The 20,784-nt window shown below is 43.1% G+C and overlaps 1 protein-coding gene across 1 annotated transcript in view; it reads left to right on the top strand.

Moving 5' to 3' along the window:
* CALN1 (calneuron 1) overlaps positions 1-20,784 on the top strand; it is a 445,907-nt gene that overhangs the window by 272,565 nt on the left and 152,558 nt on the right. Inside the window, exon 4 of the mRNA XM_060079033.1 lies at positions 6,776-6,888. Coding sequence (XP_059935016.1) covers positions 6,776-6,888 — 113 coding nt within the window. The remainder of the gene's footprint in view (positions 1-6,775; positions 6,889-20,784) is intronic.

The raw sequence follows: 20,784 nt of genomic DNA, 5'->3' as shown, positions 1-20,784 counted from the left end.
CAACGACTGAGCCTGTGTGTCTGGAGCCTGTGCTCCGCAACGAGAGGCCACGATACTGAGAGGCCTGCGCACCACGATGAAGAGTGGACCCCGCTTGCCGCAACTAGAGAAAGCCCTCGCACAGAAACGAAGACCCAACACAGCCAAAAATAAACATAAAAATAAATAAATTAATAAAAAAAGATCTAAAGAAGAAATACATGGCAAATATCTTTCAAAAAAAAAAAAAAGAGTTAACACAACCGGCTATCCTTTGAAAGTCCTGCTTGCAAGGTTAGCCCTCTGCTGGTGTCTGGGAGATTGGGTTTGGGGAGCATCCCCGTCATTCCTAAAAGAAACAAGTGGCTCACTGTACCTAAACTGTACGTACAATATGGTTTAGGTTTAAGCACCTGCTTTCCTTCTGGGAGTCTTGACTTTTAGTCCATGCCAGGGACAGATTGCCTACCTGACCAGCCCCCAATAAATACCTTGGACAACGGGACTCTAATGAGCTCTCCTGCTGGATGGGATTTCGCTATGTTGCCACTGCTCATTGCTGGCGGAATTAAGCATGTCCTCTTGACTCCACTGGGAGAGAATTCTGGAAACTTGTGCCTGGTTTCCTCCAGACTTCACCCCAGTCACCTTTTCTCTTTGATAATTGTGCTTTCTAATCTTTCATGGTAATAAATCATAGCTGTGAGTAGGACTATATGCTGAGTCCTGGGAATCTCTTAGTGAGCTGTTGAACTTGGGGGTGGGTCTTGAGATGCCTCCAACACATAGCCCAGTGATCCAGGGTGTGATCCCTCTAATATGTATCCCACCCGAAGAGCTGTAGACCCCTTCCAACCAAAGCGCTGCTCCTCAGCCCCTTTTCTGTAAAAATTCAGGTGCTGTTGTTGGGACAAGGGCTTGGTTTTGCCCCCCCCCCACCAGGTCCAGTCATCATCCTTACAATGTCCCTTTCTCAGCCTTCATCCTACTGGGTCCCCTGTGGCATTCAACACTACTGGAGGCTAACTGCCAGTCCCTTACTGAATCTTGGTCTCCCCTGTTATCTAGGGCTTGGTTCTCCTCTCAAACTCTTCCTTTCCAGTGCCTTTCTCCTTCCTCTTACATAGACTGTAACAGGATATCAAAATGGCACTCTTAAGTCTCTATTTTACTTTCTTTTATTAAAAATTTTTATTATGTTTTTTTTGGATGCGCCACGTGGCATGTGGTATCTTAGTTCCCCAACCAGAGATCCAACCCATGCCCCCTGCATTGGGAACGTGAAATCTTAACTGCTGGACCACCAAGGAAGTCCCATAAGTCTCAATTTTAGGCTCTAACTCACAGGAACAGTGAAAAAAGCGCCAAGTATCCCAAGAGCCCATTGTTCTTCCCTACCTTGATGTGTTAGTTAGCTCGGGCTGCCGTAATAAAACGGCATAGACTGGGTGGCTTAAACAACAGAAATGTATTCCTCTCAGTTCCAGGGGCTGGAAATCCAAGATTAAGGTCCTGACAGGGTTGGTTTCTGGTGGGAGCTCACTCTTTGGCTTGCGGATGGCCACCCTCTCGCTGTGTCCTCACATGGTCTTTCCTCTGTGCTTGCACTCCTGGTGTCTCTTCCGCTCCTTATAAGGACACCAGTCCTATTGGATTAGGGCCCCACCCTTATGACCTCATTTAACCTTAATTACCTCCTTCAAGTCTTTGTCTCCAAATACAGTCACACTTGGTGGTGGTGGGGGGGAGTTAGGGCTTCAGCCGATGAATCTAGGCATAGTTCAGTCCCTAACACTTTATGAGAGGTTGAAGCATTCGGCAAAAGAATTTCACTGGATGGTGTTGGTGGTGGGTGATGCTCTTACCCCCCACTTGGACCCTTTCCACTGACTCTGCATCGAGGACCAGCAGTGCTTATCTCGTCCTGTTCTCTTCCCATAGGAACACTCGATCCAGCGTGAAGGAAGGGTGGTTGCTGCTCCAGCCACCCTCCATCCTTCCTGGGGGCCTCACGTTGTTCAGGGTGCTCACCTCATCTCCCCTTTCAGCTCGTTAGAACCTTCCCTCCTTTGAGGACTCACTGCCGAGCCACTGAGAATTTCCTAATTGGAGCCTTTGCTCCCAGCTTGGTGCAGCCCTAGCTCGGTGCTTCTAGGTAAGTCCCAGCTCCCACTTGATTCTGTCCCAGGTTTCGGACCGCAACCTCCTGGAAGTAAGCCTGTGTCTATTCGTCTCTTTCTTGCCCCCACCGTACATCGCCCGCTCCTTTGTAGGCATGCTTTTGGAATTGAGTCAGTTGATTTGAACGGAGTCTCAGGCAGACATTTCTTCTTCCTCCTAATCTGTCTCCTCATTACCCTTCTGAGCCCATCATTTTTTCTGTATATGCCTTTCCTTCCTTTTATTTTGCAGTGATTTTTACTGTTATTTTACCTCTTGGTGAAAGTTTCAGCTGGTTGGTCTTAATGAATGTTGTGCAGTCCTAGCCCTCCCTCGGCTTCCTGCCCTCGTTCAAGTTCATTACTCTGACTTACATAGCAGTGGGAAGCAATCAGACACAGTCCCGGGCAGGTTAGCTTCCCACGTGTCTTGCTAAGCGGATCATGATATTTGGAGGCTTGTGGAGGGGGACTGAGGCCCTGTAGGCGTGAATTTCATTCTTTCACTCGGCACTTACTTGCCTGTTCAAGATTCGTAAAACAATTTAACCAAATAAAGTTTTTGCATTCAGAATCCACTGCATTCTGTGAAAGGTTGGGGAGTCTGGGAAGATACCCATTTTGTTTTTAGGGGACTGTGAATCCAGAAGCCAGCCTCATGTCATGCTGCTAGGCCTGCACAGGCCTCATTCGTCAGACCAATTCTTTTGGTGGAAGAGGATGCCTGGAGGGTTGTATGTGAGAGACCTGGGTCCTCAGAGTATTGACCATCCAAGGAGAATTACTGAGACCCGCACTGCAGGCAGAATGGCAGTTTGGGGAACAAATAGCTTTCAGGCAGTGGTCATTTGCATTAATGCCCCTAAAGGCCATCCTCCCAAATTCCTACTAAATTTCTTCCCAAAGGCCCACATAGGAAAGCATATTAAACTCTCAAACTTGGAAGAGAGATATGAACCTGGGCTAGGAATGATGCTGGGGCCTCTGGCACAGAGGGAGGCTTTGCTATGTGGGGTTAGCATCAGGGGTTCCAAGCTGATCCCTTTGCTGATGCCTACTAGCTGCCCAGCCTTGACCTAGTTCCTTTTAACCTCTTCTTGCCAAAATTTTCTCAAGGGCAACATGTGGAAGGGCGGAACCTATTCATAGTGTTGGGATAGAATCAAACAATAATATATGTAAGGCCTTGAGTTCAGTGTCTGGCATATCGCAAATGTTAAATCAGTATTTCCTATTACTTATCGTCATTCTTTTAAATGCTTAAGAAAGACCTCCAGCAGCTGACCCGAGACCCAAAAGAGCAGCTTAGATTTCAGTTTGCCTCTGTGTGCCAGGCAGCCTTTGCACTCCCCAGCCAGGGAACGCTGGGATCAGAGGGAACAGTGTTCTGACAGACCACACATCGCCCGGCCTCCTGAGAGACAGCGAAAGCACAGGCAGACTGCTGGGTTTGGAATCCCAGCTCTGCTCCCCTGTGTGAGCTTCTGCAAGTGACTGAACCTCTCTGTGCTTCAGTTTTCTCATCTGTAAAATGGGCCGCTGGCAGCCTTAAATGAACTAGGGTGTGGCGATTTCTTTAAATGATGCCACGGCATGGTGACTGCTCAGTATGTTAGATGTCAAGATCATCATCAGACTTCCCAGACCTTGCCTCGGCCTGGGGCTGGTTTCTGTTCAAGGGACTTGGGGAGAAACTGCTCTCTGAGATTGTATTCATCTCAGGTCTCCTGGAATGGATGCAGGGAGAGGGTGGGGACATGGGGGCCAGACTTCTGGGAACAGCATTGATAGCTTGTGGGGTGTTCCCAGTCCTAGTTGTCCTTCAAACTAGGATCTGCTGAAGGCAGCTTTTCCTCAGTCTAAATCTGAATAGAACCTTGTACTGCTGATTGTACTGAGGTCGAGCTGTGTATGTGAAAGGAGGAGTCTTTGTGTACTGAAGGTCTGCAGAAAATGTGCAATGTACACACATACTCAGGAGCCAGAGCTGAGAAGATGCCAAGAGAGAGAGAGATAGGTGAGGGGGCCCCACCCTGATTATTTCTCCAACTATGGGCCTGCAGGAATCTCCCTTGGCTCAATGATATTTTTAAAATTGGGGGGGGCTTCCCTGGTGGCGCAGTGGTTGAGAGTCTGCCTGCCGATGCAGGGGATGCAGGTTTGTGCCCCAGTTCAGAAAGATCCCACATGCCGCGGAGCAGCTGGGCCCGTGAGCCATGGCCGCTAAGCCTGCGTGTCCGGAGCCTGTGCTCCGCAACGGGAGAGGCCACAACAGTGAGAGGCCTGCGTACCACAAAAAAAAAAAAAGAAAGAAAAGAAAATTGTTTCCCTAGTTGCCCTAAGCCCATGGCATTTTATTATAATTTCACAGATATACTGTATGTATATCTGTTTATACACTGTGACGTTAGAAGGGCCACAAACCATAATATCTAAGTTATTTTTGGTCCCCTAAGCATCACTTTCCATCTCACGGAAGGTGATGCTCTCTCTCTTGAGAATGCACCCTCTGGCCTGAGATTTTTTGGCCATCCAGAACCAGCTTTGACTAGTGGGAGTGGCTTGGGGTGAGCTGGGGGTTAGTGCATGTATATAACAAGTGTGGTGGTCCGAGCCTCATGGTTCTCGCTCAGTGTGAATGCCAGCAAGACTGGGCCATTCTCATCTTCCTCCAGCTTCCAACTTTCCACTTTCACAAATACTGGATGACTTATCTTTGGGCAAACATCTTGGTCTGCATTTAAGTTCATTTCCTTGCTTTGTCTTTTTCTTTAAAAGTGAAGTTGTTAGGTCCAAAAGAACCAGAATGTTACAGCACCTTGAATACTGCTAGTCAATATCTGGGTGAATATCCCCAGAGATGCGTCAGAGAGTCCATCTCTTATCTGCATCTCTGCCAGCACTGAGCAGTATTCTTTTTATAAGTATTTGCTGATTTGAAAGGCAAGATGCTAACTCATTGTCTCTTGAATTAGCCATCTTATGATGACCAGCCAAGGTGAAATTTTGGATCCTTTCATCTTGCTGACAGGTGAGAGATACATCAACTTCCTCTCAGTAGTCCATCCTACTGATGTGTCATGCTTCCCCTGTCCTCTGGGAAGTTTTATCTACACTGGGATCTGTTCCTGGACTGTCTGTTCTGAATTATTGACACCTTGATGATGACGTCTGCTTGACTTTTGGAAATAGGTTTCCAATGAAGGCTCTTGGAAGGCGATTGCACTCCAGGAGTGGATTTATGTGTCTGCACTTTGGCAAACATGTATGCAGACACCTGGACTGTCCTCCCTGCCTGGGGCCAAGATGTGGTGAGCTCTTGGTGGAGACACCCTCCTGAGCCATCCCAAGGGTGCAGAATGCCACACTGATGAGTAATTGAGGCTCAGACAATACTCTAAAGGTCTAATTTTGTCTAATTTGGCTCAAGTTCACCTTTGGTCAGTGTCAGCTCTAGTATGAAAGATCCAATGCATGCTGAACTGAGCAAAGGAAAAACAAACAAGCAAGAGATGTCATTCATTCTCTAAGTGCATATTGAGCGCCTACCATGGTGTCAGATATAAAGAAGTTTCAGACTGGGTCCCTGGCCTTGCAGAGCTCACAATCCAGGTGGGAGATAGGTGTGCAAATTAGTGGCTGAGATAGAGGGTGATCTGTTCTAAATAGATGCACACTAAATTAGTAGAAGGGACAGAAGAAAGTGCCCAACTCTGTCTAGTGAGATGAGGAAGGGTCAGGAGAAATACAAAAAGAGCACAGGATATTTAAGCTCCATTGTATAGAACAAGTTAGAGATCACCAGGGAGACAAATGGGGAAGGGCATCCTGGATAGAGGGAACAGAATGTACAGAGGTATGGAACTCTGAAAGAGCATGGCATTTTGTGCAGAGGTGAGAAGCAAAGTGTGTCAAAAGGAATAGTGGGACTTGAATACCATACTGAGGTGGTTTCCTTATTTTTGGTCAAAGATGCCTTTGAAGTTTATAAAGCATGGTCAGATATGCTTTGGGGAAAAAAGCGCGGTCACATATGCTTTGGGGAAGTAAACTCAACTGTCTGGAAGAGAGTGTGGAGGTGAGAGTATGAGGGCAAAAGCCATTCTACTAGTAACATTGTAATTATAACTAGGAACATTCATTCTTGGAAGCATTTTCCCACCACAGTCATTTTGGAAATGGACTAGCAATTGTATTAACAAAAAAGGTAGAGCAGCCACAGATTTTTAAGAAGTGAAATCAGTAAGACTTGATGACTAAATTTATGTGTGATTGACAAGGATGAAGGAAGAGATAGGGATGAAGATGTGATTTCTCTCCTGTACAGCTGGGCAATTTGGGGTCCAGGTACAGCAGGTGTGAAGTTGTGGCCATTTAAGTGGGAAGTGTTGGTTGGGCATTTAGACACAAATACTGACAAATGATTAGGAATATGTGGTATTAGAGGTGCTAACGGTTGCCAATTTCTTGTATTTCTTTTGGTATTTTAAGAATGAAGCCCAATTTTCAGAAATGGTTTCAGCTCTTCATTGATTGAGGTCATGCCATGGAGAAAAGCATGGAGATGTTTATTTCATTGGGTACAGTAGGTCAATTTCAGCTACTTTTCAACTCGTATTTATATCTTCTCTTTCCAGGGGACGGTCAGGTGGATTTTGATGAATTCATGACAATTCTTGGCCCCAAACTGGTGTCTTCAGAAGGTCGTGATGGTTTTCTTGGAAACACAATAGACAGCATATTCTGGCAGGTGAGTAAGAATTTTTTGAAAAATTAAGTTTGACAGTAAACGCGTCTGGGACTAACATTTGACTGTGAATTCTTCAGCTTCTGTTCAGCACATGAAGCTCCCTTCTGGGCTTGAGTGACATACATTCCTTGAACTGGACATCTAAGTTGAGATCCATACTAGGCCCTCTGAACAAAGAATTAAAACTATACTCATTTAAGGCTTGGAAGAGTGAAATATCTCCCTATTTTCCCTTATATCAAAAATAGTTTTACATTTTGGAGAAATGAGATTCCTCCACTTCTGATTCACAAAAGACTTTTTCCTGGGGACACTTAGAAAGGACATATTGGTATTACCTGAGCCTACTCTGTCCCTGGTCCCAGCAGATCCTTGCTGGGAGGATGGCATGGTTGCCTTGTGTGTTTGGACTCTAGCAATACTCTTAATAGGACAGAATGGTTTTATCTAAAAATTTGCATTTGATGCTTCTCAATTTGCTTCTATTTCTATCTTGTAAAATCTCTTAGGAAATTCCAAATAATACCTTCAAATTATTAATTGTGCTGTAAATCATTTCTCTATATTAGTTGTTTAGTCTTAAAATGTGACTCTTATTTTGTGACTATGGAATTTGGGGAATGACTCATCAATAATTATTTTAAAAAATTAGGGACTCCCCTGGTGGTCCAGTGGTTGGGACTCTGTGCTTCCACTGCAGGGGGCACGGGTTCAATCCCTGGTCAGGGAAGTGGGATCACGCATGCTGCACAGCATAGCCAAAAAAAAGAAAAAAGAAAAAAAAATTGAGTTAATTTGTCAAGTTAAATTGAATTATTGTTTAAACATGTAAAATACCATTCAAACATGGTGTGGTTTCTTTAATTTCTGGATGTGTTTTTTTCCTTAACCAAAGATAATTCTCTGTATCTCTAGATAAGGATTGCAGTTGACATGTATCTCTAGTCTTATTCTGCTACCCATCTTGCATATAACCAACAAGTACTTAGTAAGAACTTGTTACTGGCCCTGTAGTCTAACAGTCACTATGGGTTTTACAAAAGATGCTTAAGACACAGCCCTGGCTATTTAAGAACTTGGTTGGGGAAACACAACTAAGAGAGAAAACAAAGAGTAATTATTTGGCTTGATGGTTACTAGACTGTAATCTTGCAGCCAGGGACTTCATTGTTGTGGTGCCCTCAGCAGTTAGCCCATGTACTCAGCAGACCCTCAATAACTTTTTTTTAAATAAAATGAATAGAAGTTCAAGAAAGGAGACACATGTCGTCTTGAGAGGTCAGATAAGGCTTCAGGAAGTGGGGGTACTTGCTTCAAACCTTGAAATAAGTGGGGGATTAAGTGAGAAAAGAAAGAAAAGAGAGCATCCCCAGCCTGTCACAATGAGAGTTTGAAAAAAGGTGGAGGCAATGAGCACAGGAAAGTCATTGACCATGAGGAAGATACGGTTGAAAGGGAAAGAGCTCAGGACCCACTGGCAGAGTGGATTTAGAGCCTGAGGAAAGAAGGGTTGAGATGACGGACTCCAAGTTTCCCAACTGGCTACTACTGCCAGGAATATGATCATGGAGAAAAGACGTCTTTGTGGAGTTGAATTCTAAATTGGACACGTTGAGGGTCAGTCACCAAGGAAAGCCTATGCACAGCTGAAATCAAGGATGGATCATGGGCGAGAGGCCAGGGCTGGGAACCCAGATTTGGAATTCATCAGAGCTAGTGGGTGAAATTAGAGTCAAGGATGAGCTCAACAAGGGAAGTCATATACCTGAAGATGACCAGAGAGACAGGACCTGGTCCTGGAGGATATCCAGGGCAGGGGAGAGTGAGACATGGTGTCTGACCTCCACACTGCTGATACCCATCAGGAGAACATCATCATCTCCCTGTGGTTGAGATCAGCCCTGACTCTCCCTAGAGAAGGACCTCCCTGACCGTACTGGCCACATTATCAGAATATTTCAGCGCTCAGGTAACCTTTTGATGTGGAAAGATAGACGGGTAGACTCTCCTGGCCAAAATCAAAAGTGAGCACATAGTGGGACTTCCCTGGGGATCCAGTGGTTAAGACTGCGTGCTTCCAATACAGGGGGCAGGGGTTCGATACCTGGTCAGGGAACTAAAATCCCGCATGCCACACGGTGCAGCAAAAAAAAAAAAAAAAAAAAAAAGTGAGCATATAGTTAACAAGACAGAGAAACATTATTTCCCACCTGGCATCTTGCAGCCCATACAGATGTACTCTGTTTGGACATCTGGGAGTTGCTTCTCTTCTCGGTTTCTCTTCTTCCCTGCGCTCCTGTATTGCCCCCTCTGAATGCTTTCTACCCTTTGCCTCTGCCTTCAGGACCCACTCTAGCCTAGAAGGATGCTGCAAGCCCTTCCAGGCTCTAAGCATTCTTCCTGGCCCCGATCCTGAAGGGAAAGGAGCTGCAGGTACTTAATTACATCTTAAGTGGAGGCCTCACATCTGCCAGATTCTTCCCAGTAGAGCATCTACATGAGGAAATATTTCTTTTATAATATATTGATTGTCTCATGCATAATTGGGACATGCTACTATGCTCATGAAGTCTCTGTGGTTTTGCCTTACCAAAGACCCTCCCCCTCACCCAGGGTGATAAATGGGATGGGAAAAAGAGAATAAAAGGGGAAAATTCAATTCTGAAATATCTAAATGAATGTGGGACCGTGTGGACTGGTGTCTGTGACTTCCTCTCCTGCTGTTGCTCACCCAGCTCAGACTTTGACGACTAGCAAAGGAGAAAGACCATCAACCCATTCTTGATAGTCAGCCTCCTCTGCTGCCTGCCCCCCACCCCGTCTGCCCATTCAGTGACAGTGTGAGAAAACTGTACTCAGAACATCCAGAGCATCTGGTCCTTCCTGGAAAAAAAGCTCATATCCCCAGCACTTGAGTGATTTTTCAGGTTTAAAAGAAAGCTCTATGTGTGCACAGGTGTATGTGTGCATGTGCATCTGTGTACACATGAGTGTTTATTTTGCTGCTGTGGTTGAAGATGGTCTAGAAGAGGAGCAGAAGAAAGGCAGCTTTCTGCCTCTGAAATTCCAGGCAGGAGATTTTGATATCAGGAGTTACTGATATTCTAGAAAGGAGAAGACCATCCATTTGAGACACTGACAAGGCTTCCTGTGAGGGACAAAATCAGTTTCCTGTGGAAACAGACATGATGGTACACTTGGAAGGCCATATTAGTGATCTATTGCTGCATAATATATTACACCAAAAGCTAGTGACATAAAACAGTAAGTATTTACTATCTCACTTTCTGTGGGTCAGGAATTCAATAGCAGCTTACCTGGGTGGTTCTGGTTCAGGGTCTCTGATGAGGTTGCCGTCAAAATGCTGGTGGGGACTGTGATCATCTGAAGACTTGACTCGGGCTGGAGAATGTGCTCTCAGGTGCTTGCTCATGTGGCTGGCAAGGTGATGCTGGCCGTTGGCAGGAGGCCTCAGGTCCTTGCCACGCGGACCTCTCCGTGGTGCTGCTTGAGTGTCCTCGTGACATGACAGCTGGCTTCCAGAAAAACAAATGAGTCAAGAGAGTACGAGGCAGAAGCTGTCATGTCTCTTATGACCTAGCACTGGAAGTCAAACTCCATCATTTCTGCAATATCCTATTGGTTACACAGGTCACCCCCATTCAGTGGGGAGAGGACCACCTCCCAGTGATTACCGGGAGGCAGGGGTCATTGGGGACCACCTTGGAGACTGGCTACCACCAAGGGGGATGATTCTGTAATTGGACTTCAACTTCTGCCCCGACATTGCTGCCACAGCCTTTCATTTTCCCTACGCTTTGGTTTCTTCCTACCTTAGAGGAAAACTGTGACCATGGCTGTTCTCTGTGTTCTGAGAAGTGATCCCACCAGGCCCTAGGCTCACCTTGCTAATTAAATCTGCTCTCAGTGCTCGCTCCTTCCTGGCATTCTAGCCTACAGTGCCAAGGGTAAAATAAAATCAAATGGGATTCTGCAAAGACAGCTATTTATCGGTTGGTGCTCATCCCAAAAGTTTTGAGCCTCTGGCTCTTTGTGAGAAATTGGTATCAGTGAGGGTGGAATGTAATTGGCTATAAATGCAGCCTCCTTTCCAAAGAGGCTGGTCTGAGGGCTACGACTCAGAGTCTCCATCCTTCCAGGATACTCAGTCCTCTGGGTGTGAGGCTCACAGCTTTCTTGGTAGCCAGTTCAGAACCTCTCTCTTATGTAGAAAATAATAATAACTTGTGAAATTCTTATTGTCTTCTTTCCCTTCACTCATCGAAGTCCTGTGTGTTGGCTGTTACTGCTGTGATGTAGTTGAGCAGGGCTTGTGAAATTATTTTTGAAATCAGCCTCAAGACTTGGTATATGTTAATGGTAGAGAGGAGGGGAGGGAGGGGCTGAGGGGGCCAGGCTCAGGATGGGCGGGGAGGGCTTTCATGCTCATTGCTTCAGGTCCATTGCAATCGCAGGGGAACAGGGTCCTCAAAGTCACTTTGTTCCGCCAGTCACTCGCACCACACACCATGAGGCCACCTGTGCCCAAGAATGTGTCTTTAATGCAACAAATGCTCCCGGGTGGCGGAGCATCTGCATCTCAGGTTCTCCTGAGTCCCCACGGCAACCCTTCATCTTTTCTCCTCCTTGACCTCCAGCGCTGTGCTAGCTGGGTTCCGCCGTGAGCTTGCAGACAGCCCACAATAGCAAAGGAAATGACAAGCATCACGGGAGATCATGCAGCTCTACTGATCTACCCTAGGTCCAGCCAATACTTCCATTAAACTCTTCTGCCTCTGAAGAGAGAGATGAGCCCTGCCCTTAGCTAGGAGAGGAGCCAGTGGTGTCGGCTTCTTGACTCACATTGTTTTTTTTTTTTTTGCGGTATGCGGGCCTCTCACTGTTGTGGCCTCCCCCGTTGCGGAGCACAGGCTCCGGACGCACAGGCTCAGCGGCCATGGCTCACGGGCCCAGCCGCTCCGCGGCATGTGGGATCCTCCCAGACCGGGGCACGAACCCGTATCCCCTGCATCGGCAGGCGGACTCTCAACCACTTGCGCCACCAGGGAGGCCCTTGACTCACATTTTTATCTTATTCACAATCCAACTTCATTCATTGAGACTTGACTCAGAGTTTCTGACTTAAGAAATGGAACATTAAAATTTAAGCAAATGGATCTGTTCACTGGATGGTGCTGGATGTGTGGGAACGGATCTGGGGCTGGAGATCAAGAACTAAAAAACTCACAGGGCTGCCTGGTCTTTGTGCTCCAGAGTACACTTCGCTTGCCCGTATGCAAGCAGGTCGTTATCATAGCTAGTTTATCACACAGCTATGTGCAATGTCCAAGACACTGAAAGTTATCCTAACATAAAAGTGCCTGAGAGCTTCCCTAGTGGTGCAGTGGTTGAGAGTCCGCCTGCCGATGCAGGGGACACGGGTTTGTGCCCCGGTCTGGGAAGATCCCACATGCCGTGGAGCGGCTGGGCCCGTGAGCCATGGCTGCTGAGCCTGCGCGTCCGGAGCCTGTGCTCTGCAACGGGAGAGGCCACAGCAGTGAGAGGCCCGCGTACCACAAAAAAAAAAAAAAAAAAAAAAAAAAAAAGTGCCTGGGGCACCCATCCCCAGATTTGGTCCAGATCAAGGCCTGCTTGCCACCTTGACTTAACCCACAGGCCTGCTCAGCATCCTTTCCAGCTGTCCATTCCTCCCCCACTGGTGGAATAAGACACAGCTGGGGAAATACAATACCGGCAGCTGCTCCCCAGGTACCTCTCCATGCTTGGCTGCTGTCCCTCCATCCCAAATTCTTACTCTGGCCTCATGTCTTTTCGGGTTTCCATTTCTGGTTTGGTCCTAGACTCTTGATCTCTGTTCCATGCTCTGATCCAGAGGCCAATCCTCCCCAGCCCAGGTCCCAGGCTTTAGCTTGGGACATTTCATGTGCTGGTTCCAGGGCCATGGCTGAGATGCACAGGGAGCTCGGTTTAAAATTCTTGACTCGGGACTTCCCTGGTGGTCCAGTAGTTAAGACTTCACCTTCCAATGCAGGGGGTGCAGGTTCGATCCCTGGTTGGGGAGCTAAGATCCCACATGCCTCAGGGCCAAAACACCAAAACATAAAACAGAAGCAATATTGTAACAGATTCAATAAAGACTTTTAAAAAATGGTCCATATCAAAAAAAAATCTGTAAATTTCTTGACTCAGTTCAGAATACTTGACATTCCATGTTCACAACACAGGAAAGAAACATTACACAAAGCTCCGGGTACAGTATGATCCCAAATCTGTTATGCATAAAAGAACTGGAAAGAAATATATCAAAACATTGACAGTGATGTTTCATGTGATAGGATGATGAGTGATCACATCCTTCTGTATTTTTCAAAAGCTTGACAACAGGCATGCATTAGTTCTATAATCAGAAAAAGAAAATTAAAGGGAAGAAAATATAGTCCCCAGCTAGTCAAATATTTATTAAACACCTACAGTGTTTTCATCTGTGAAACTGTAGATTACCTGTCCCATGAGGTCGACTGTGGATAAAATTTGCAGGGAAAGCAAATGAAACAGAAGAAATCATATTCATTCATATAAGGTATTTGTTGCACGGGGCCAAGACCTAGAAAATTCCAGGACTTTGACTTTTGTTCTTTGAAGGATAACTTGCATTCTAGCAGGCAGAGTCTCTCCTCACATCCAATCTGGCACCAACAGGATGGTCCTCCCCCCAGTATTTTGTCAACGTCCCACTCTGTCAGAGTTTGCTGTTCTTAATCATCTCATGGAAGCTAAATAGCTTTCAGCAGCCATGCGCATCACGAGGCCTGTTAGACTGACAGCGAACATTTGAATCCCCAAAGCGATTTTACTGCTTGTGAAATATGGAGCGTGGAAGACATTAGTGTCTCAAAGTGGGTCTCAAAGTGTGGTTCCTGAGCCACATCAGCATCACCTGGGACTCGTTAGAAATGCAAATTCCTGGACCTCACCCCAGAAACACTGAACCGGAAACTCCAGGGTGGGGCCGGGTTCCGGGAGTTCAATACGCCCTCCAGGTGACTCTGATGCTCCCTCAAGTCTGAGAGCCGCTGAGATTTCAGTGATCCTGGCATACAGGGCGGGCATCTGGTCAGGCTTACTGCTCAGACCTTGGTAATATGGGTTTTTCCTTCATTTATCCATATTCATAAGCGTCATTGGTCTTCAGTCTATATAACAGTATATGTTTCAACTGTTTTTAAAAGATGGAGGAATTACATGTCAACATATAACTAATTTTCTAAGCAGGAAATGCCTTTCTAAGCATTAAAGCAATGGAAGAATCATAAATAAAAACTGTTAAACTATTAAGTTGAAAGAATATTTCAAAAAGTAATAGGAAAAATACAGCAATTAATAGGCTAAGGTCCCCAGCTAGTCAAATATTTATTATATTAATATAATATAATATAATATAATATAATATAATATAATATATATATTATATATACATAATATATAATATGGGGACTATATATATCCCCATATGTGAAGAGCATTTCTAAAAAATATGAAAACCTCTAGATATGGCAATAGAAAAATGGGATAAGGAATAACAGACAATTGATACGTTAAACAAACATATTAAAACAATTTTCAACCTCACTAGAAATCTAAGGAATATAAACTAAAATAGTAATTGGATAACAGTTTTCACCTATCAGGTTGGAAAAGAATAAAACATATGATAATAGTACTGCCAGGAGTAAGATAAAATGGGCAAACTCATATACTACTGGTAGAAATGTACATGGTAAAACTTTTCTGAAAACTATTTGGTGATACTTAGCTACAACTTTTCCAATGTTAAACCCTATAATTAAAAATAATTCTACATCTAAGACTCTGCTTATGAAATTAGTCAGAGATGTAGAAAAATGCACTTACAAAGATAGAATATTGTACAATTATTTAAAATAATATTTTCACTTTACAGTCTAGCGACTTAATTTATAGTATAATTACATTGCTGTTCTACATCTATTATATATCCATGTATATTCATACAGAGACAAAAACTGGGGAAAATGTAATAATTCTTTTCTTTTTAACATCTTTATTGGAGTATAATTGCTTTACATTGTTGTATTAGTTTCTGCTGTATAACAAAGTGAATCAGCTATACGTATACATATATCCCCATATCCCCTCTCTCTTACGTCTCCTTCCCACCCTCCCTATCCCACCCCTCTAGGTGGACACAAAGCACCGAGGTGATCTCCCTGTGCTATGCGGCTGCTTCCCACTAGCTATCTATTTTACATTTGGTACTGTATATACCTCAAAGCCACTCTCTCGCTTTATCCCAGCTTACCCTTCCCTCTCCTCGTGTCCTCAAGTCCATTCTCTATGTCTGCATCTTTATTCCTGTCCTGCCCCTAGGTCCTTCAGAACCTTTTTTTTTTTTTAGATTCCATATATATGTGTTAGCATATGGTATTTGTTTTTCTCTTTCTGACTTACTTCACTCTGTATGACAGACTCGAGGTCCATCCACCTCACTACAAATAACTCAATTTCATTTCCTTTTATGGGTGAGTAATATTCCATTGTATATATGTGCCACATCTTCTTTATCCATTCATCTGTCAATGGACACTTAGGTTGCTTCCATGTCCTGGCTACTGTAAATAGTGCTGCAATGAACACTGTGGTACATGACTCTTCTTGAATTATGGATTTCTCAGGGTATATGCCCAGTAGTGGGATTGCTGGGTCATAATGGTAGTTCTATTTTTAGTTTTTTGAGGAACCTCCATACTGTTCTCCATAGTGGCTGTATCAATTTACATTCCCACCAACAGTGCAAGAGGTTTCCCTTTTCTCCGCACCCTCTCCAGCATTTGCTGTTTGTAGATTTTTTGATGATGGCCGTTCTGACTGGTGTGAGGTGATACCTCATTGTAGTTTTGATTTGCATTCTGACTGGTGTGAGGTGATACCTCATTGTAGTTTTGATTTGCATTTCTCTAATGAATAGTGATGTTGAGCATCCTTTCATGTGTTTGTTGGCAATCTGTATATCTTCTTTGGAGAAATGTCTATTTAGGTCTTCTGCCCATTTTTGGATTGGGTTGTTTGTTTTATTGATATTGAGCTGCATGAGCTGCTTGTATACTTTGTAGATTAATCCTTTGTCAGTTGCTTCGTTTGCAAATATTTTCTCCCATTCTGAGGGTTGTCTTTTTGTCTTGTTTATGGTTTCCTTTGCTGTGCAAAAGCTTTTAAGTTTCATTAGGTCCCATTTGTTTATTTTTGTTTTTATTTTCATTTCTCTAGGAGGTGGGTCAAAAAGGATCTTGCTATGATTTATGTCATAGAGTGTTCTGCCTATGTTTTCCTCTAAGAGTTTTATAGTGTTTGGCCTTACATTTAGGTCTTTAATCCATGTTGAGTTTATTTTTGTGTATGGTGTTAGGAAGTGTTCTAATTTCATTCTTTTACATGTAGCTGTCCAGTGGGCAAATGTAATAATTCTGATGCTACTAATTATTATGGATTGGAATAAAGATGAATGTAAATTTTCTTTGTCCTTGTATGTATTTTCCAAAATTTCTGCAATTTGTCCATAGGATCTATTCTGTTATTATTCAGCAAAGTTAACGAAATCTCAAATTAACAAATCACATTGTAAAACAACTGTTTTCAGTGGCAAAAAAACGTGATTGGATTTTCTAATACACTTGCACACTGTAAATAAAGCACAAACTTTACATGAGAGTACACAAGCATCTAGTCAAAATGGCAACCACCAGCTGCCAGGAGGAAAGGAATTCAGGCTGAAGCCTCTGAGAGGCAGCCACCACCCAAAGCAGCTAGGTGGCCCCTTGTTGTAGAAGCCACAGGATGCCCGAGGCCGGCTGCAGCCTCCCACTATATCAGTTACCTTATATCCATTCAGTATGCCGAAAACTTACCCTTTAGAAGAATGTCTGAATTGATTTCATAATCAGAAAAATAAATTGAAAGTAATTTTAAATATCATTTCTAAATAATTTCATGATGGGTCTGTGGCTGGGTTGGGTTGACAAGTTACCTAAGCCAAAAAGAGGAAAAAGGTACTGGTCATATTATCAGGAAAGTCCTGGCACCAGTAACTTAGTTCTTATGTCCAATGAAATCTTCCCAAGTTTTATGTAAAGTTATTTTCTTTTATTCAATCTACTTACCCTTAAGGATCTAACACACAGGGTTTATATGTAATATGTATATACTGTAGACCTCAGAAAAGCATAAATTTTCATTAAAAGATACCTAAATGGGGACTGATTCTATCAACGGTAGAAGCTTGCATTCAAGTTCAGAGGGAGCAGAGAAAGGAACAAGGCAGGCGTGAAGCCCATGGGGACCTCTTGCGGTCAGGCAGATGAATCCTCTAAAACCCACAAATGGCACCCAAAGGCAGGCTTCTGAAGGGGACAAGGGTCTCCTGTGCTTCAGGGGTGGTGTCCTGGTGGCACTTTTTAAAAAAAAACATTTTCTTGAGTTATGATTGACATATAAAAAGCTGTACATATTTAATGTACACAGCTCAAAGAGTTTGGGGATAACTATACACCTGTGAAATCATCACTACCATCAAGGCCATAAACATATCCATTTCCCCCTGAGGATTTCTCTTACCTTATTATTATTGTTGTTTTTGTTGTTATTTGTGTGTGGTAAGAACACTTAACATAAGATCTACCCTCTCAGCAAATTTTAAGTATACAATATTGTTAGCTATAGGCACTATGCGGTATAATAGATCTCCAGAACTTTTCTTATGTTGACCTGAAATAAACATACTGCCAGATATTTCTCCAGCAAAGGTGAGTTTATTTGGGATGAGGATCAGCAGAGAATTGTAATTTAGGGTCTGCAACCATGGTGAGCCACGTGCAAACCCCCCCATGGCAAGGGAAGGAGACATTTTTATAGAGAGGAAAAGGAAGTTGGCTATAGTAAGAGGGCTATAGTAAACAAAGGGTCCAGGGCTTTTCTTGCCAGGAAATGAGTCTTCTTGGGCTCTGCTATCATCACAGGGCGTGAGAGCTCCCCCTTCTGGTCTCCCAACTCTACTTAATTGAGGTTTCTGTTTAGTTTTTACAACTGAAACTTTGTACCCTTTGACCATCACCTCTCCACCTCTATTCCCAGCCCCTGGCAACCACCATACCACTGCCTGCTTCTATGAGTTTGACGAATTTAGATTCTACACATAAGTGATATCATACAGTATTTGCTAGACACACCTTCTGACCATGGCTCCAATGATCTTGATGCCACAGGACCGAGTTTCTGAGGTTCACAGATGCACCGGGGTGGCAGGGAGAAGTGACCACAGTAACTCTTCCATCTGGTCCAAGCTCCTGGCCCTCCCTTGGCTGTGCACTGAGCTGTAGACCCCATGCTTGCTTGTGGCAGTACCACTGTCTATTTTTATTTCTATTTTTACTATTGCAAATAGGATTTTTTCATTGCATGTTTCTAACCACTTTCTGCCAGTATAGTGGAAAGCAGTTTGGGGGATTCTGGCTTTTATCTTGCTTCCTTACTGAATTCACTCATGAGAGAATTAGCAAATTCTTATTACAGAATTAGAGATTTTCTTAGGTTCTCTATGTCTGCTGTGACTTTGTCCATAAATTGCAGTGATTTTGTTTCCTCCTTTCTGGCAGTGTCTATCTTAGTTCCATTTGTATTGACTGAAACCTGTTTATTAGTAATATACAAGAAGGGTGAAATGTGACATTAGGAAATTGACATCTTACTTACCAATAGTTTTTTAAATTGTGAATATATGATTGCTTTTACCAAATGTAAAATTATTAATCTCTAATAAGAGGATCATGTGATTATTCTTGTTTTCACTTACTGATATGATTTAATGATTACTAAATTCCCTAATTTACATTTGCTGTTATGGCAGGTCATTTTCTTAATATAATTTAAATTTCTAGTGTAAGTTAAAACTTCAATTTGCCATCAATTTTGATTTTTTTCATCTGTATTCATAAATAAAAGGAGCCTGTAGTTTGCACAAAACTATAAGTGTCATTGTCAGGTTTTGAAACATAGCTATTCTAGCATGATAAAATTAATTTGTCAACTTTCTTTTTTGGTGATCTACAATAAATTCTACAGTATGGAATTTAGTTATGACCTTAAATTTGAGCAGGTTAGTTCATAAAACTACCTTGATCTAGTGGTAGGGTTTTCAGTTTTGGTTTGGGGATATTTTTGTTTTTTTGAGGTATTTCTTTTTTTTTTTTTTTGCGGTACGCGGGCCTCTCACTGTTGTGGCCTCTCCCGTTGCGGAGCACAGGCTCCGGACGCGCAGGCTCAGCGGACATGGCTCACGGGCCCAGCCGCTATGCGGCATGTGGGATCTTCCCGGACCGGGGCACGAACCCGTGTCCCCTGCACCGGCAGGCGGGCAGGGAAGCCCTTGAGGTATTTCTTAATGATAAGTTTTAATTATTCATTACTCTACTTTGAAATTTTATATTACCTTCAAGAAGTTTCCAATTTCTCAAAATTACTTAATTTATTAGCATTTACTTGTACATAGTATTGTTTAAAATTTTCTTTGCAAGTACTATTTTACCATCGTTATAGCCTCTCTTAATTGTAATTTTTGTTTTTCTCATTTTTTATTAATCTGATTTGCCAGAAATTTGTCTATTTTATTGATTTTTTGGAAAAAAAATGTACTCTTCAACTTAATTAACAATTCTTTTTTTTTTTTCCTGTTTCCTATTCTGGTATTTTCAACTTTGACCTTCACTTCCTTTTTCCTATTTTCTTGTTGTTATTATTTATAAACTTCTGCATTAAATGACTATTTCACCTATTTTTGTCTTTTTTTATTCATGAAAGAATTTAGATGTGAATTTTCCTCTTAGTATAGCTTTATCACCATCCTGAGATTTTGATATGTAGTGTCTACCATTGGTCTGTAATTATATGGTCTGTAATTATAATTAATATCTTTCTTCACTCAATATTTATTTGGGATAATATTACTTCATACTATGTTTAAACATTTGTTATTAATTTATCATTTTATTGCACTGTAGTCATAGAAGATCACTTATGTCATCGCTTCTTCATGCTATCTACTGTGTTCATTTACTGCATCTCAGTATGTGTTCAGTTTCTGCAAATGAAACATGACAACTGAATACACTGCTTTCACAGTTTGTAGGAAATAAAACTATTGATATATGCCCCCTTTCCAGTAATAATTAAAATCTTGAATGTCCTGGTTTATTTTATATCTATTCAATCTGTCTTAGATTGATAGTATTAAGATCTATCTGAATTCTGTTTCTATCATTTTCTGTGTGTGTGTGTGTGTGTGTGTGTGTGTGTGTTATTGAAAGTCTCTATGGGCCAGCGTGGATATAGTGGTGAACAAGAGACAAGTCTCTTGTTCTCATGGAATTTATATTCTAGTGTAGAGGGTAGGGGAGAGATAGACATTAAAGCAACAGATAATAATAAATAAGATAAACTCAGGTAATATTAAGTTCTTTGAAGTACATAAAATAGGATGATATAATCGAGGGTAGTCAGGGTAGGTACTACACAGCTTTAAACAGAGTGTGAAGAGAAGACTGCTCTGAGGAGGTGATGTTTGAACTTACCCCTAAATCGTGAGGAAGGTCCAGCTGTGCAAGCTGTGGGGGAAGTGCTCACCACCGGGAGGCAACAGCAAATTCTAGGGCCCTGAGGAGGGAGAAGCTTGACTCCAGCTTGGTGGGCAAGTGGTTGGAGATGCTGGGGTAGAGATCAGCTCTTGTGGGACACCATGGGCTCTGCATTGGGATCTAGGTTCAGCGGAATGTGTTTGAGAGCAATCTAACA

Source organism: Mesoplodon densirostris, chromosome 16 (assembly GCF_025265405.1).
Source record: "Mesoplodon densirostris isolate mMesDen1 chromosome 16, mMesDen1 primary haplotype, whole genome shotgun sequence".
Taxonomy (NCBI): Eukaryota; Metazoa; Chordata; class Mammalia; order Artiodactyla; family Ziphiidae; genus Mesoplodon; species Mesoplodon densirostris.
Note: the sequence above shows the minus strand (reverse complement) of the source record. Positions and strands in the feature narration are given on the sequence as shown.